Genomic DNA, 16,135 nt, shown 5'->3' with positions numbered 1-16,135 from the left:
TGAAATGCTCTTATCTCTTGTAGTTCTTCCCTTAGGAAGTGTGCACTTTCTCTGGTTTTCTCCACATCCAAAGAAAAGGAATTGGTATATGTTTCCAGTTTGAATTGAAATATATAAATTCATCCTAGCAAGGTTTAATCTTTCCAGTTTTTCTAGTTGACTAGTAATTTATTATAGCAGATGCTCAATAAATGAAAATGGAAAAAAAAAGGTTTAGGAATAAGGAGAAGGCCAACGGAACCCTCCCATGTTATGACTCAGGTTCCTCTGATTTTCTTAGTCATGTCATTCAGTGAATTTATCTGTGTAAGAGTTCTAGTCCTCTGACAGTCCCTTTCCACCAAGAAATAGCGAACACATTGATTGCACTACCCTTTATTTCCTAGGATGGAAGTGTCTTAAATCACATCCTGGGCCTCAGAGTCCCGTGTGTTGAGGTTTCCAACCCCTCACAGAGATGGAACATGTTTAGGGAGGCTCACTGGCCAGGCTGGCCAAGGTCCCTTTCAAGGGGATACACCATGAAGATGACATTGTCCCAGGGAGGGAGGGCAGGATGATCTGGTCTGACCACCTCGAAGCCCATGTAGCTAAAGGCTCGCAGCAGGGCACCTGTAGAAGAACAGAACACATGATTAGAACACCCACTGCAGCTCAGCCCGTATACTCCTCATAGATGTTTTCTCCAAAGAGTGACTAGCAGTGTAGTGCAGGCGTAGGGTGTGCTTTGGAGTGATAGACACGGTCTCTACCCTGCATTTAATATTCATTTTTAGTTCTAGTTAACCTTCCAGATCTCCAATTTACTCATTTGCAAAGTGAGAAAGAGAACCTTCCTCACAGATTTAAGATGTGATTATTCAAGCATGTAGTGCAATTAAGCAGCATCTGGGATTCTGTGGGGAGGAGTGCTTTGTTTTGGTTGGTTGGTTGGTTTTGTTTTTGTTACTGATTTTGCTTTTTTCAGTTTTGGTTGTGGTTTGAGATAAGATCTCACTATGTAGCCAATATGACCTTGAGTGCAAAATTCTTCTGGCCTTAGCTTTTCAAATGCTGGGATCACAGGCTTGTACCACAATATCCAGCTCATCTTGTCTTATATCCAGCAGAGTATAAACTCTTTGAGAGATGAGCAATAACATATTACATCTGGTTAAATATATTCCTGTCCTTCTAGCCTTATTACTGTGAAAGCTTGATACATTTGCTTGACATTGTCAGTCCACCATATCCCTTGAATGGATTCTGTAATTTCTTCCATGCTCCTTATTCATCCAATTATAAGGGACTGAATATAATGTTGTGTGCCTTAATTTCCTTTGCAACAGAAGTGGGGACAGGTACTGAAGTGCCAGAGGGAAGAGGGACACACCTCTGTCCTTCCGATCGCTTTGGAAGTTCACAAACACAGAGTCCACATTGGTTTTCTCCTCCACATACTCCAGTGTTGCTGTCAAACTAGAGGCCAGAGAGAAAGTTAATACTTATATAACTCAGAATCCAGACAGACAGAACAGGAGAAATACCAGCAAGGGTTTGCTCTCTACCTACTGATACTGGAAAATATAAAGTTGCTAAAGGAGTTTGGGAGCTTTTATCTGAAGCAAGGGATTTCACCTGATTGAGGTGAATGTCACAGAAGGTTCATGGAGAAAAGGACTGCTGAACAGCTGGAAAGTACTCAGCTATTTTGTATCCTCACTTTGGTGTTCCTGAGTCTGAGTCCAGCAACTGACCCTCAACCTAAAATTATTCCTTGAACTGCAAGCTCTTGTCTGTGTGCTACTAGTGTGTTTTGTGTGTCTGATCCAGCCCCTGAGTCACTGTGACATGATAAAGGGTGAAATACCCCAACTCTTCCCCATGCCCATCCAGGTCCTCACCTTTCTCGGTTTCCTTGATTCAAGGCCTGATATGGGATATCCAGGAAGAGTCGGTGGTCACACAGAAGGCCGTGCCAATGAGCAGAGGAATGGGGGGTAAGACGAAAGTGGAAGTCTAACTGAACTGGATCTTGGTGAAGCAGGGGGTCAGTTGATAGCACTGTCAGGTTCCCAGCCTGGAAAAGAAATAAAATTGAAGTAATAATCTGTGCTCATTTTGTTCTCAAATCACACATAAGGCAAACTGAGGTGTCTTTATAGAATCAAGGAGAGGCAGAAGGAGGCTAGAAAGTCAGAATCTTAAGTGTTATAGCACTATTCCTTAGTCCTAGGAATAGCCATCCCATAATGAGTTCTCCTTGCTGTCAAATACCTGGGAGTACTGTTCAGTGCAGGGAAGTTTAGTGTGTCATCTTACTCGTGCTATATCCTCAGCTCCACTTTTATTTATTTCATAGAGTTGGGGAATAAGGTCTTGCTAAGTTGCTGAGGCTAGCCTTACATTCACTCTGTAATCTAGGAGGCCTTTCAAGAAGCTAAGATTATAGGTTTATTACACCAGTCATGTCTCTAAAGTACTTTATGTCCCACAGTCCCACGATAATCTGCTATACCTACTTTTCCTATACTGCTATTGGCTACCAGCTATATGATTTTGAGATCTCTGGGCCAAAATCCATCGCAAGTAGATTTTACACATGAGCTCAGGGTACTACCTATTCTGATTTTTATAGTTATCAACTGGCTAATGTTCTCTCAAAATCAAAAATCACAGAGCTGCCCTGTCACGTCACCAGTTCATAGTCTACTTACTGAATAGAGTTCTTTAAGCTGGCTGTGGTCTTTCTCCTGTGCAGTGCTCCTACCCACCTGGAGGCCTCCTAGGGACTCAGGAGCACTGGAGGCAGGAGCACGGGAGGCAGGAGCACGGGAGGCAGCAATGGGGCCGGAGAGTCAGGTCCTCCTGTTCCTTGTAAGTGATGCTGTTGGAATAGAAAGACTCAAATTAGTGGACCTCGGTGCCTGGGATAAGACATGAACTATAAAGATAGCTTCCTGACTTTACCTACACAGGACCAGTCTTCCAACACTGTTTTCTATATCACCTATGAATTGGTTGCAGGACAACCAAATAGAAAATTTATACAAATCCATGCTAGGGTTCTACCCTGCCACTTAGCAAATTCTTTCAAATTGTTTTATTTCCCTTATACTTTATGTAAATTAAAGTTGAAAACAAGTACCTTCTGTAACAACAAGGCAGCATCTTCTCCCGGAGGGTGATCCGGTATTTGTAACAGTAGAGGTAATAGGCGTATGGTGACCAGAACGGATAGAGGTAGTTCCGTGTTTTTCCCCTCTTGATATAAGAAAGGGAGTAGAGAGAGGGGCGGGACCTGTTACAAGGCAGTTTCACTGTTCAGTGCCTCCCTGCGGCAAAGTGAGGTTCAGTGGATGAGTCGCAGAGGTTCAGGCCACCCTGTCCATTGTGACCTGGCAGGCACTATGACATAGACATGAGGTCACTCGCTTATGTCACTGCAGTTCCCACTAACCAAAGTTCATATTCAACTAGTATACACTTTACAACTATAACAATAATTAAAATGCTTTAAAACTTATATACTGGTTGACAAACAGCCCTGCCAGAGTTCTTCTTGTGCCTACCACCATGGCCCTCCCTCTAGAACACTTCTAAGTCCAGCAACTACAGAGTTGGTGTCGAATGCCACAGTAAGCATCCAAGGCCCTGCTCCAACACTGACCTGATAGTAATTATGTTTTCAGTCATCCATCCCCATAGCACAGAAGTAATACAAATTGTAGAACTTTCTCTGTTGTCTTTATAGGGCAGAAATCCCAAATTAAACACTTTAAGAAGCTGTAATGCTATATACATCCTTAATCCTAGCAGTCAAGAGACAGATGGTAGGATTGTTCAACATCTGAAACCAGCCTGGTTTGCAATAGCAAGATTCTGGCTTAGAAAAAAAAAAAGATTCTGGCTAAACAGGGCCACATAACCTGTTTCAAACACACACACACAGGCCCAACAAATGGAAATTAGTGGAGTTACAGAATCAAAAAAAGTGGTAAAAAGCTCACACAACATAACTCAGTAATAAGTTGCTGTGCCAGACACAGAATCAGTTCTCCTCGCTCTTAGAAGTTTTTGACAGAAACTAGAAAGATTCAGTAATAAGCTACACATACACAAGAATATGGTGACAATTGTGCTGGTTGGTTTTATTTCAACTTGACACTAGCTAGAGTCATCTAAGAAGTAGTAACCTCGACTGAGACTCCTGTGGACAAGCCTATGGGCATTTTCTTGAGCAGCGATTGATGTGGGAGGTCTCAGCTCACTATGTGCAGTGCGCCACTGAGCTGGTGGTCCTGAGCGTTATCAGAAAGCAGCCTGAGGTTGCACAAGCCATGGAGAGCAAAGTAATAAACAGTATTCCTCCATGGCCCCTTCAGTTCCTGTCCCAACTTCCTGCCCTGATTTCCCTCCGTGATAAGAGTCTGACCTGAGAGTTTTAAGATGATATAAACCCTTTTCTCCCTAACTTGTTTTTGGTTATGGTGTTTTATCACAGCAATAGAAAACCTAAGACACTGATATAATTTAACATTGAGGGAAATTTTGTTGTAGAACCAACAGTTTGAGGCCTCTTAAAAATTATTAACCATCAACTTAAGTATTATTGAGGGCCTGTTATGAGCCAGGCACCACTGTGGTGCTTGAGGCATGTCAGTGAACTACAAATCTCTGCTCTAGTTAAAGTGAGAAAGCCAAGTATTTAAAAATATATAGAAAATAAGCATGTCGGAAGAGAACTGCTAAAGGGGAAACAAAGAAGTCAGGGGTGGTGGCACACACCTTTAGTCTCGGCACTTGGGAAGCAGAAGTAGGCAGATCTTTTGAATTTGAGGATAGCCTGGTCTATATAATAAGTTGCAGGCCAACCAGAGCTACACTGTGAGACCCTATGACAAAAAACAAAAGGATTGGAAATGTGGGGTATACAGCAGGGTTTTTGTACAGGTGATCCATGTAGGCCTCACTGAAAAGATGATTGATCAAAGACAAACGGAGTTAAGATTGTTAGACAGCCAAGCATAGACAGGTGGATCTCTGGTCTCCATTGTGAATTTCAGAACAGCCAGGACTACACAAAAAAACCAATAATAATAATAATAATAAACTATTAACAAAGCTAATGTCTAAGGATGAGGACTATCCTAGTCAAAAGCAATTCAACGCTAAGGCCGCTACTGTGGGTGAATGGGGCAGTAAGTATATGCTATAGTATAAGCAACCTGCATCAATCTATGGGCTTTTTCTTTTGAGTAAAGGGGATGTGACCAATGTTATACATGAAAGAATGACTAGACATGACTGACTTTTAAAATCATCTTTAGTGGTGCACACCTATAATCCCAGCACCTCGGAGACTGGGACAGGATAAGAATTGGAGGTTGAGGTTAATTTAGGTTAGATACATGTGAAATTAAAAAAAAATTAAAGAAGATATGGTCTTAGGCAGCCCAGAATAGTCTAGAACTGTGTAGGTGAGGATAGCTTTGAACTTTGGACCCTCCTGCCTCTACCTCCAAAGTACTGAGATTACAAGCATGTGCTACCACATCTGGCTTAAGGAAAGAAAATCCTATAAAACTATGCAGAACACATCTCTTACTCAGTGACCAATACAGAAAAAGATAATGTAATCAAGCTGTAGAGGTGATGGCGAGGCAGATAAGTATATTGAAAGCTACTCCTACACACCTTTCCCAACAAAGCACTTAGCAACCTGGAACCCCACCTGCATCAAGCCGACACACACACACACACACACACACACACACAGTCACCCTAAGCAGTAACCAGGCACTCTTGAGGTGCCTGCTTGCTCCTTCTGCTGTATCTAACCTGTGCCTTTGCTTCCAAGTAAGGTCTCTTATTGCTTTGCTCTGTGTACACTTTTCTGTGTCAACATGAAAACACTGGGGTACAAGTGACCCCCAATAACATACTTGGTGACCCCAACCAGAAGGTAAGAGAGTGAATCCTCTTCTGTCTCACTGATGCAAATTTCTCTCACACAGTCTCCACTCTTGTTCAGTCTAATGCCTGTGGCTGTGCATGGTAGCTGGATGAACTAACCAGTTTAGTCAGAAAGCCATCACACTTCAGCCTCCCCGCCTGTCTGGCCAATGAGGAACAAGTAGCTGGAGTCCTCATAAGCTGTTTCACCAGAACAGCAAAGAGGAGGAAGACTGTGTGACGGGTGCCTTCCAGCCAGGGCTTGAAACAGTCGACCAAATTATTCCGTATGATTTTGTGGCAGAATAGAGGTGTAACAAGGTAGTCTCCTTCCTCTTTCCAATATTTCTTTTGTTCTGAACCCAAAAGATGTGTTACCACTCAGATTTGGGTTTTTTAGAGGGGGTGGGTGGTGGGAGGGGGTGGGGAGGTAGAGAGGAATCTCATTGTATAACTCTGGCTGTCCTGAAACACAGAGATCCTCCTGCCTCTGCCTACCAAATGCCGGGATTAAAGATGGGCACCACCATGCTGACCTGCCACATGGATCATTTCAAGTTAATTTGCATGTATGTGTATGTGGAAGTCAGAGGACAGCTTTTCCAAGGCATCTATTCTTTCCTTTCCTCTTGTTTTTAAACCAGAGTCTCTTGTTCTGTCTGCTGCTACACTGTGAACTTGAGCTTCTGGTCAGTTCTCCCATCTCCATCTCCCATCACCCAAGGAATGCTGAGTCTGAGATTACAGACTCAATGGACTCAAGTCACTTCATCTGGCTTTTGGGGGGTTTGTGTGTTGTGGGACTCTAACCCAGGTTAACAGAGCTGCATACAAGCAGTTTACCCACTGAACCATCTTTCCAGCTCTGCCTCTTAGATTTTAAACATTTCCTGTTTCCTTTCTACTTCTTTCTCTTTTTCACTTTTCCCTTTTTTCCCTCACCTTTTCTTTGACCTCATTTGTGTTATATATGTGATGTGTATTCTATATGTTTTAATTATTTAACTTAAATATTTATGAACATATAGGGTTTCCTGATGCCTTGTGAGATAAAAAACCTTTTAAAAAATGTGCTAGGACTCAGAGAATCAGAGGTAGTTCTGAGCTAAAAGCCTCCTTGAGGACTAGTTTTTATGGTACCAGAAGGTACCATGCAAGCTTCCAAAGGAAGAAAGCAAAGGAAGAAAGCATACGCTCTAGGTATGATGCCTACGAACCACAACAGTAACCAGCATGGCATGCATACTTTGACAGTAACCAGCAGCTCTCTAATTGTACTTCAGGCCCTCTCAACAAGAGGGAAGTCATGCCTGGTTCTGGAAACTTAAGACACCCGGGCCTAGTGAGGTCATGGGTCTTGGAGGAGACCCAATTTCTACCACTGAACTGAACAGCATAATCTCTAACTACATTCTAAAATGTCATCCTTCTTCCCACAGATAAGTATAGTTCTTGCCACTCATCAAGGAAACATCTTTGTAACAAGTGGACGTCATTACAGAAAACTACAACCATCAAATGTAGAGTTGTGAAACCTGCTCCCAACTGATATATCTATACCATAATTGCACCTCAAATTTAGGGATTGTTGTAGAAGATGAGGCAGAACATTCTATGATCTAGAGGAACAGGAAGTTTGCTACAAGATTGTGTTTCCTAAAAATGTCAGGGACACTACCTCCATGAATTCACACCAACATTGATACCTAAACAAGACCTGAACAAGGGGGGGGGGACACTAATATACATGCTAATAAGGAAGGAAAAGCTAACAAGGCATTAACCCTAGACAGAGCTACAGGCCATGAAAGAATCCTGAGAACAGGAGACACAGTCTTACCCAGGGAAGAGCACACCAACTGGTTACCCAATCCCAAATGGTCAGCCCTGAAAACATGCATACAAGTAACAATGTACAGGCTGAGCAAATAGTATTTATATATTTAAGAATATATAAACATACACAAATATAAATAACAAGGGGAAAGAGGCCATGAATTTGAGAGAGGAGAGGGGTTAGAAGGAGAAAAAGGAAGGGTAAAATTATATAATCTCAAAAATATAATTGTGTAAAAATTTTAAAATAATGTTTCCAAGAACTGAAGAAAAAGACAACAAAATGGAATTCCCATCAACTGTAACAGGAAAGCCTGCAAGTAGGGCAGTTTACAAAGAACGGGGCATAAATTAGTTACTTTTTAAATGTCTGATATGTAAGGATGATGAATGAGAAGTTGGGTATTCCAATGTGAAGTATGTGGGAGCCTAGGATAACAATTTGGACATCACTGGCATATAAATAGCGGTTAGCCATAAGGTGAACTGAGAACATCAAGAGAGTGGATACTAAAAAGTATGAAATTCCACATACTGAGTGCTGGGGGCAAACAATTAAAAGACTGTTGAAGACTTATCCTGAATGCCAAGGAAGTGCGTGTAGGTCAGTCTACATAAGTGCACACACAATGGAGTGTAGCACATCTTTCCACACTCTTTAAAGACCCTCTTTTTTTTTTCTTTTTTCTTTTATTTTTCGGGGGGGGGGAGGGGGTTTGGTTTTTGGTTTTTCAAGACAGGATCTCTCTGTGTAGCCCTGGCTGTCCTGAAACTCACTCTTTAGACTAGGAAAGACCCTCTTTTTATAATCATCTATTAAACCATCTATTAAGCAGAAAGACTCCACAAAAGGAACTGTCTGGGCCTAACAGTAGCTTCTTTTTCTCTACAGTTTATGTCTCCTGCAACTCTTTTTTAAATATTAGTTTAAATACAATAGTAGTAACAATATCATAGAAAGTTGCAGAGTTTTTAGAGGATCCCATCCTTCGACTGCTTCTAAATACATTCAACGGAAAATTGAGAGTGACATCCATATTTTAGTGTTCAGAAATTATAGCATGTCAAATTAGAAGTGATCTCAGTAACTAGAACTAAACCACTATACACTTATATTGTTATCATTGGTTTTTATTACCATCCTCCTCATTATCAGTTTATTATTGGTCTATGTAGCCCTGGCTGGCCTAGAGCCTGGGATGTAAACCAGGTTAGCCTGAAACTTGTCCTGATGGAAGATTACAGGTGTGGCCCCTCCGCCTCTTTTGTTTTGTTTTGATTTGGTTTTTGGTTTTTTGGATTTGGATTTTTTGAGACAGGGTTTCTCTGTGTGGCCCTGGCTGTCCTGGAACTCACTCTGTAGACCAGGCTGGCCTCGAACTCAGAAATCCGCCTGCCTCTGTGTGCTGGGATTACAGGCGTGCGCCAGCACCGCCCGGCACCTCCGCCTCTTTTTTAAAGCGAAGCTAAAGTAGAAATAGTATGTTTTCCGTTGTCGATCCACGCAAAACTCTGTGGAGAGGGGTGACGAAAATAAGTAGTTCTCTCCGCTGTCCTGTCGCCGTCCCACTCCCCACGCCCCGGTCTCCCTGCAGCCTCAGTCCACACCACTCAGGCGCGCCGCGGGCAGCCCAGAGGCCCAGCTGCGCACGCGCGGGGTCCTTCCTCGGCCCGTCCGCTCCGCGGTCATGGCGGCCTCTGTGGCTCCCCGGGGTAGGGCTCTGTGGTGGGCAGGCGCTGCTTGGCTGCGTCAAGGAGGCATCCGGGAGCTACTCCGGCCGCGAATTGAAGGGAGTACCCCGGGCCGGGACTTCAGTCTCTCTCATTATCAGGTGAGGGCCGGCCGGGGCGTGGGGTCCTACACCGTGGGGGACGGGGTGCCGCGGGGGTCGGCGGCGGACTGTCCTCGGGGTGCAGGTGGCCGGCGGGGTGGCTGGGCGCTCCGCGCGGCGTCCGCTCACCCCAGCCTCCCCGACCACCAGAGCACGGTCATCGTGGAGCGCTGGTGGAAGGTGCCGCTCGCCGGGGAGGGCCGCAAGCCGCGCCTGCACCGGCGCCACCGCGTGTATAAGTTTGTGGAGGACACGAAACACCGGCCCAAAGGCCACCTGGAGCTCATCCTCACGCAGTCTGTGGACGGTAAGGCCTGGGCGCACGCGCTAACCCCTTCCCCTTCCCTTTCCATTTCCCCGGCTGCCCCTGTGCCACGTTAACCTCTTCCTGCCTCTCATTTGTTGCTTTGTTTTTACTACTTTGTGGTTCTGGTGAAAGTGCTGTGATTGAGATACCAGCACGGAAAATTAAAACGTGTGTGCAATATTGTTAACTGTGTAAAGAGAAGCCTAACAATTTGCAGCACAAACAATGGCATTCTTTGAACAGTTCGGTCTGCACCAGTTTTTAAACTAGATGTGTGACAAGTGTAGTTCCTAACAAATGCATGTAGAGAGTGTGTGTGTGTGTGTGCGCGCGCGCGCGCGCGCCAGTGTGAAGACCAAAGGTCCACCTTATTTGATACAGGACATAGAGCTGAGCCCCAGGGATCTGCATATTACCTCCCCTCAGTGCTAAGGTTATGGACCACATCCAAATTCAGATCTTCTACGCAGCTGACACTTGAACGACTGAATCTTATAATGTTAGTAAATTGACTGGGGTGGGGGTGGGGGAGGTGGTACCGTGGTGTAAGGAAGAATAAAAACTGAGAAAGTAAGGGCCGTCTCTTTTCTATGCCCCTTTTGGTGATGCTGGAGGTGTACCCCAAGGCCTGAGTACCACGCTGCTGATCATCTTTTCTATAGGGATGCCTACAGAGTTTTCATCTGCTATTCCCGTTCTCATTTAACAGAAATTGGAGTCCGGGGTGATCTGGTCTCAGTGAAGAAATCTGTGGGTCGTAACAAGCTCCTTTCTCAGGGACTGGCTGTGTATGCATCTCCTGAAAATAGGAAGCTGTTTGAAGAGGAGAAATTGGTGAGCTCAAAGGTCCAAAGGGTTTGGAGAAATAAAACTTGAAGGTGCCTGCTAGGAATCCCTTCCTTTCTTAAGGAATTACTTAATTCAAAGTAAGAGCTAGAACAGGAACCCAGCAGCCCAGCCGGTTCCCTGCTGGTTCCCAGCATGCTCGGGCAGTAATGACTCCTGTGGCTCGTTGCTTCTAATCAGTTTTATCTTTTTTAGCTGAGACAAGAAGGAAAACTGGAGAAGATCCAGACAAAGGCTGGAGAGGCGGTAAGAAGTTTTTATTGATTCCTCCTGGAGGTCACAACCCTCCTGAGAGTCCCTGATGGCCTTCAAGTCTGCTTATTGTCACACACAAGGGTGAGAAAAAGTTGTATTGCAGCTCTGTGTAGCTGGTATGGGGTCCTCTGCAAATGCTGTGCTGGGTACAGTGTACTGGAACTTGCTCTGTACATCTGCCTGCCTCTGCCTCCCAAGTGCTGGGATTGAAGGCATTGGACACCACAACCCGCCTGCTTTTTTCACTTTATTTAAGAAAAGCGTGCCAATTTTTTAATTTGCTCATTTCTTCCATTTGAAATACTCAGAGCATGGGATTTTTTTTTGCCAAAAGTGCCAGGAATCAAGATCTATAGGAAAACGTAAGATGAAGATTCTGCCTTTTGGGAGTATTTACAATAAGTTGAAAAGAGAAGTGTAGACACGCAAGAGGAGGCAGTCAGCAAACTAAAGGCAGTAAAGCAGGAGTCACTTGTGTATGGTTAGAAAGATGGTTTGGAGTTGCTGGGGTTGGGGGACTGTTTTTTCCTGTGGTAGTAAATAAGGCCTTTTGAAATTAGTAAGTTTGGGGCAATCTAGGAAGTATAAGTGAATATTTAAGGTATGTTTATTTGAAATGAGGGATCTTATATGGCCCTAGCTGGCCTTGAACTCCACATATATAGCTGAGGCCAGCCCTAACCTCCTAATTCTCCTTACTCTGCCCTTCAGTTAGGGGATGCAGATGTGCACTACAAAGGCCAGTTGTGCTGGGGATCAAAGCCCAGCCTCATGTATATCAGGCACACATCTGCCAACAGTGCTGGTGCATACTTTAACAAGGTAAACACTCCAGTCCACCTAAAAGTAAAGCTTTATATATTGTAATACTAGAAAATGCACTTGCCAGGCAGTGGTGGCGCACTCCTTTAATCCCAGCACTCTGGGAGGCAGAGGCAAGCCTAGTTAGTCTACAGAGGAAGTTCCAGGACAGCCAGGGCTACACAGAGAAACCCTGTCTCAAAAAACCAAATTCAAAAAAAAGAAAAAACAAACAAAAAAAAGATGCACAGCCAGGCCAGGCATGGTGGCACACACCTGTAATCTCAGCACTCAGGAGGCAGAAACAGGTGGATCTCTGAGTTTGAGGCCAGCCTGGTCTGCAGAGTAAGTTCCAGGACAGCCAGCGCTACACAGAGAAACCCTAATTTGAAAAACCAAAAAAGAAAAAATAGACAGCTGGAAAGAGGTTTGGGCATCGAGATATAAAAAATATCTTGAACCTTAAGGTAATTTATGTTTGGTTGTGTACCAGGAAAGAACTAATGCTGGAGGGCAGGTAGAACTGAATGCCAGAGCCGTGAGGCTGAAAGGGCTGGAGCTTACTTCCGCCTGAGATGCACCTGGAAGTCTGTTTCATCTGTGTACTGGGGGCAGAACACAGCTTGCGTGAGCCCGCCTCCTTCCTCTGTGGACCCTGTGATCAAACTCTGGGCATTGCTCCTGGTAGCAAGCACTTTTACCTACTGTGTCATCTTGCCTGCCCTCATCCTGAGTTTAATACAGACTGTTTCTCTTCCTTCGCCTAGAAACAGCAAAATATAATCCCCTATGAAGTCCTAAAAACATCTTCCACATCAGAGCTGAATGTCCTGTTGTCACCTCTCATAGCTACAGAGCAGATGCTACACCTTTCCTGAACCTCAGACCCTGTGAGTTAAACTGTTGCCTCTCCTCTAACTCCAACTCCTCTTGACCCACAGACAGTGAAATTTCTGAGAAGCTGTCATCTAGAGGTGGGAATGAAGAACAATGTCAAATGGGAACTAAACCCTGAAATAGTTGCCCGCCATTTCTTCAAGAATGTGAGTGTTCCCAAGCATTAGCATTTCCCCTTGGGTAGGAGCCATCTCTCCTTGGTAGGAGACTCAGCATTGAACTTCCCCTATAAAATGGTTTTACCAGCTGAAGTTGGGAGTTACTCTTGGTTGTTTTGCAGGGAAAAGGGAGGAATGTGGCTCAGAACTAAAGGTAGTTGCAGAATTTAAGTACTAATGGAAAAGGGCAGTTCAGTTTATCTCTAGCTAGAAAGAACCTGGGAATATGTGACTTATTGGGAAATCATTGCTTTTGTGATGAAGTAGTATTGGTCTCAATTCACCACCATCACTGAGAAATACGACTGAGCCTCTCTGCTGTCATCTGTGCCCTCCCCTGAAATCAGCCAGAATCAGTTCCCTGGGTATATTGAGCCCTGTGTAGGAAATTACAGGCCAGAGTGTTACCTAGGGTTATCTAGGTTACCTAGAGGCTGCAATCGAAGGGTTATGTGGTTGTTGGTTCTGTTCTCAGCTTGGTGTGGTGGTTGCCCCACACGCTCTGAGGCTGCCAGAGGAACCTATCACTCGGTGGGGCGAGTACTGGTGTGATGTGACTGTAAGTGTTTCCAGAATTTTCTGTTGATTGGGAGGAGAACCATATGGAGAGCTGGCTTGAGTGGTGTGTTTTCTGCCTCACTGATCTCTGGCTATTCCTGTTTTTAATGTCTGTTTAGGTAAATGGACTTGACACTGTGAGAGTTCCTATGTCCGTAGTGCTCTTTCAGAAGCCCAAGACCAAAAGATACAAGCACTGGTTAGCCCAGCAAGCTGCCAAGAGCGTGGCCCCTGCCAGCCCTCAGGCAGCCTGAATGTCCTCTGCCTCAGGTGCACAAAGCAGTCAGAAGAGCTGAGGAGCAGCTGTCCCAGCTCTGAGCGACTAGCAGACTGAGCTGTGTGTCATCTCCACCTTCAGTGGTCATCGTAGCCAGCTGTGTCGCCGCACTCTGCAGGCAGTAAGTGTAAGAAGCTGCATATCAAACCAAAACAGTCTTCTTAGCCGTCCCATCGTGTGCAGAGGCCCAGCCACTGTTGTGACAGTTGCTTTATTCTCAGCCAGACTGTGTCTCCTGCAGACAAGAAGAGCTGCTTCACTGGACCTCAGTAGTCTGGGCAGGCTATCCAAGTAAGGGTCTCGAGCCATGGAGGTCTGGTCCAAAGGAGGAAAGTATCGCTGTTCTGTGTCCTACAGTTGCCGTGAGAAGACTGTTCTGAATATAGCCAATTACATCTGCTCTTAGAACTCTTCTCTCTCTCTCTCTCTCTCTCTCTCTCTCTCTCTCTCTCTCTCTCTCTCTCTCTCTCTCTCTCTCTTCCCCCCCTCCCTCCCTCCCTCCCCCCATGTGAGTAGTGATAGAGTGGATTCCAGTGAGATCTGTATAAGGCCTAAGGATGATTGACAGAGAAAGTGAAACTGGGATTAAAGAAGCTTAAAAAGAAAAAGAACTGTGTTATTTCTTAAGTAGCTCCTGACATTCATAAAGAAACCCCAATTTCCAGGCTGCTGATAAGCTAGAGGTCACTCAAGAACACATGTCATAGGCTGGGATGGTATTGCACACCTTATTCCCAGCATTCAGGGAGACAGCCGTTGTTGGGCTGTTGGACCACACTCTGTAAGCCTCTAATAAATTCCCATTCGGTTCTGTTCCTTTAGAGCAGCAGTTCTCAACATAGGCATCATATTTCAGATACTCTGCATATCAGATATTTATATTATGATTTATAACAGTAGCAAAGTTACAGTTATGAAGTAGCAATGAAATAATTTTATGGTTGGTGGTCACAACAACATGAACTGTTGTAAAGGGTTGCAATATCAGGAAAGTTGAGAACCACTGTTCTAAAGACCTGAGTTTGATTCCCAGCACCCACATTACCTGGCTCCACCTCCGGGAAGTTCTATCCCTGGAGTGCCTGCCTCTTTCTTTGAGTACCCACCCTTTGTGTCATACATAGGCATACACAATGCACAATTAATAAATCTTGTTTTTAAAAAAAAAAATCTTGTTTTTTATAAGGCTCATTAATGGACACTAAGAGTTATTCCGGACCCATCCAGCAAAAACTTTCATCAAATTTATATGAAGTATGTCAAAAATCAAATCCAACACTCATTAAAGAAATGACAAAATCTACCCCTGAACAAAAATTTCTACTGTCTGACATCCAATTAAATACTTCCTCAAAGAGATGAAATCATCAGCCCATAACTAAGGAGTGTATATTTGGTACATGGTTAATAAATAACTACCTGTAACAACTCTAGTAAGAACACAACCCAATTTTAAAAGGCCAAAGGGTGGGGTATAATAGCTTATATTTGAGACACAAGCAGTAGGAGAATTATGAGTTCAAGGTCATCCCCTGAGACATATATGGAGATGCCCACACTCTGACTTATACACAAACCCATCAGAGCCAGAGAGCTGGCTCAGTGCTTAAGAGCACTAGCTGCTCTTCCAATGGGCCTGGGTTCAATTCGCAGCTCTTGCGTGGCAGCTCACAACTGTATAACTGCAGTTCCAGAGCGTTTGATGCTCTTTTCTGATCTCTGCCAGCACTAGGAACACATGGTGCACAAACACACATACAGGCAAAGTATCCATACACATTTTTTACAAAGCACTCTTCAGTTTGACGGGCTACTAACCTCTGTGTTAACCATTGTCCACAATGAAAACTTTGTCTGGCCTAAGCTGAAATGAGCAGTAGATCAAGGGCATGAGCATAAGTGTGAAATAACTTGAGTGCTCAGTCCTAAACAGGATATTTCTATCATTGCCTCTAAGAGTAGGAAACACCAAGGAATAAGGAACAGAACAATTAGGATTGGAGATGGGCGAGCCCGAAGAGTTCTAGAAACAATACATTCTGGATGTAACAAAGCCATTGTCATGAATAGCAATTACAGTTATTGCACAAAACTTACACACAGAAAAAGGCAGTCGGGCATGATGGCACGTGGGTTTAACCCAAGAGGCAGAGGCAAGTGATACCTTTCTGAGTTTGGATGGCAGAGGGGGGCTCTTTGCAGCCTCTCCAATTACAAGAGCCAGTTCTCACCAGCTGGCCCCTGTACGTGCAGTTTCTAAACCACAAATCCCAATCAAGTGTAGATCGCATGTTTGGAGGGGGGTTAGGGGAAACGCAGAAATTCTCCAAAAGAGAAAAACTTGGATTTGCAGGCAGCAAGGTCTACACTGAGTCTGTACAAATGGTAGTCTGTGGTGCAGCCTCTGCTGCTGCCTACCTTTTATCATGTGTCC

The 16,135-nt window shown here is 44.4% G+C and overlaps 2 protein-coding genes across 2 annotated transcripts; one reads left to right on the top strand and one right to left on the bottom strand.

Moving 5' to 3' along the window:
- Positions 1 to 350: 350 nt before the first annotated feature.
- On the bottom strand, positions 351 to 9,460 carry Oaz3 (ornithine decarboxylase antizyme 3). The gene is made up of 7 exons (XM_052180925.1): positions 9,379 to 9,460; positions 3,128 to 3,299; positions 2,813 to 2,866; positions 2,697 to 2,781; positions 1,884 to 2,059; positions 1,373 to 1,458; positions 351 to 612 (listed from the first exon to the last, which is right to left on the bottom strand). Exons 1-7 carry the CDS (start codon positions 9,458 to 9,460, stop codon positions 479 to 481), a joined length of 789 nt encoding a protein of 262 aa, XP_052036885.1. The 3' UTR covers positions 351 to 478.
- On the top strand, positions 9,417 to 14,136 carry Mrpl9 (mitochondrial ribosomal protein L9). The gene is made up of 7 exons (XM_052179882.1): positions 9,417 to 9,602; positions 9,753 to 9,909; positions 10,619 to 10,743; positions 10,951 to 11,001; positions 12,753 to 12,854; positions 13,342 to 13,425; positions 13,544 to 14,136. The coding sequence occupies exons 1-7, from the start codon at positions 9,459 to 9,461 to the stop codon at positions 13,676 to 13,678; spliced, it is 798 nt and encodes a 265-aa protein (XP_052035842.1). The 5' UTR covers positions 9,417 to 9,458; the 3' UTR covers positions 13,679 to 14,136.
- The last annotated feature ends 1,999 nt before the right edge of the window (positions 14,137 to 16,135 follow it).

This window comes from Apodemus sylvaticus, chromosome 4 (assembly GCF_947179515.1).
Source record: "Apodemus sylvaticus chromosome 4, mApoSyl1.1, whole genome shotgun sequence".
Lineage (NCBI taxonomy): Eukaryota > Metazoa > Chordata > Mammalia > Rodentia > Muridae > Apodemus > Apodemus sylvaticus.
This window is presented reverse-complemented; position numbering and strand designations above follow the sequence as displayed.

Coding starts and splice junctions, on each gene's coding strand:
- Mrpl9 (XM_052179882.1), top strand. CDS start 9,459: ATGGCGGCCTCTGTGGCTCCCCGGGGTAGGGCTCTGTGGTGGGCAGGC. Junction 9,603..9,752: donor TCAGTCTCTCTCATTATCAG/GTGAGGGCCGGC, acceptor CCCGACCACCAG/AGCACGGTCATCGTGGAGCG. Junction 13,426..13,543: donor AGTACTGGTGTGATGTGACT/GTAAGTGTTTCC, acceptor ATGTCTGTTTAG/GTAAATGGACTTGACACTGT.
- Oaz3 (XM_052180925.1), bottom strand. CDS start 9,460: ATGACCGCGGAGCGGACGGGCCGAGGAAGGACCCCGCGCGTGCGCAGC. Junction 2,782..2,812: donor CGGCCCCATTGCTGCCTCCC/GTGCTCCTGCCT, acceptor TCCTGCCTCCAG/TGCTCCTGAGTCCCTAGGAG. Junction 613..1,372: donor AAGCGATCGGAAGGACAGAG/GTGTGTCCCTCT, acceptor GTTCTTCTACAG/GTGCCCTGCTGCGAGCCTTT.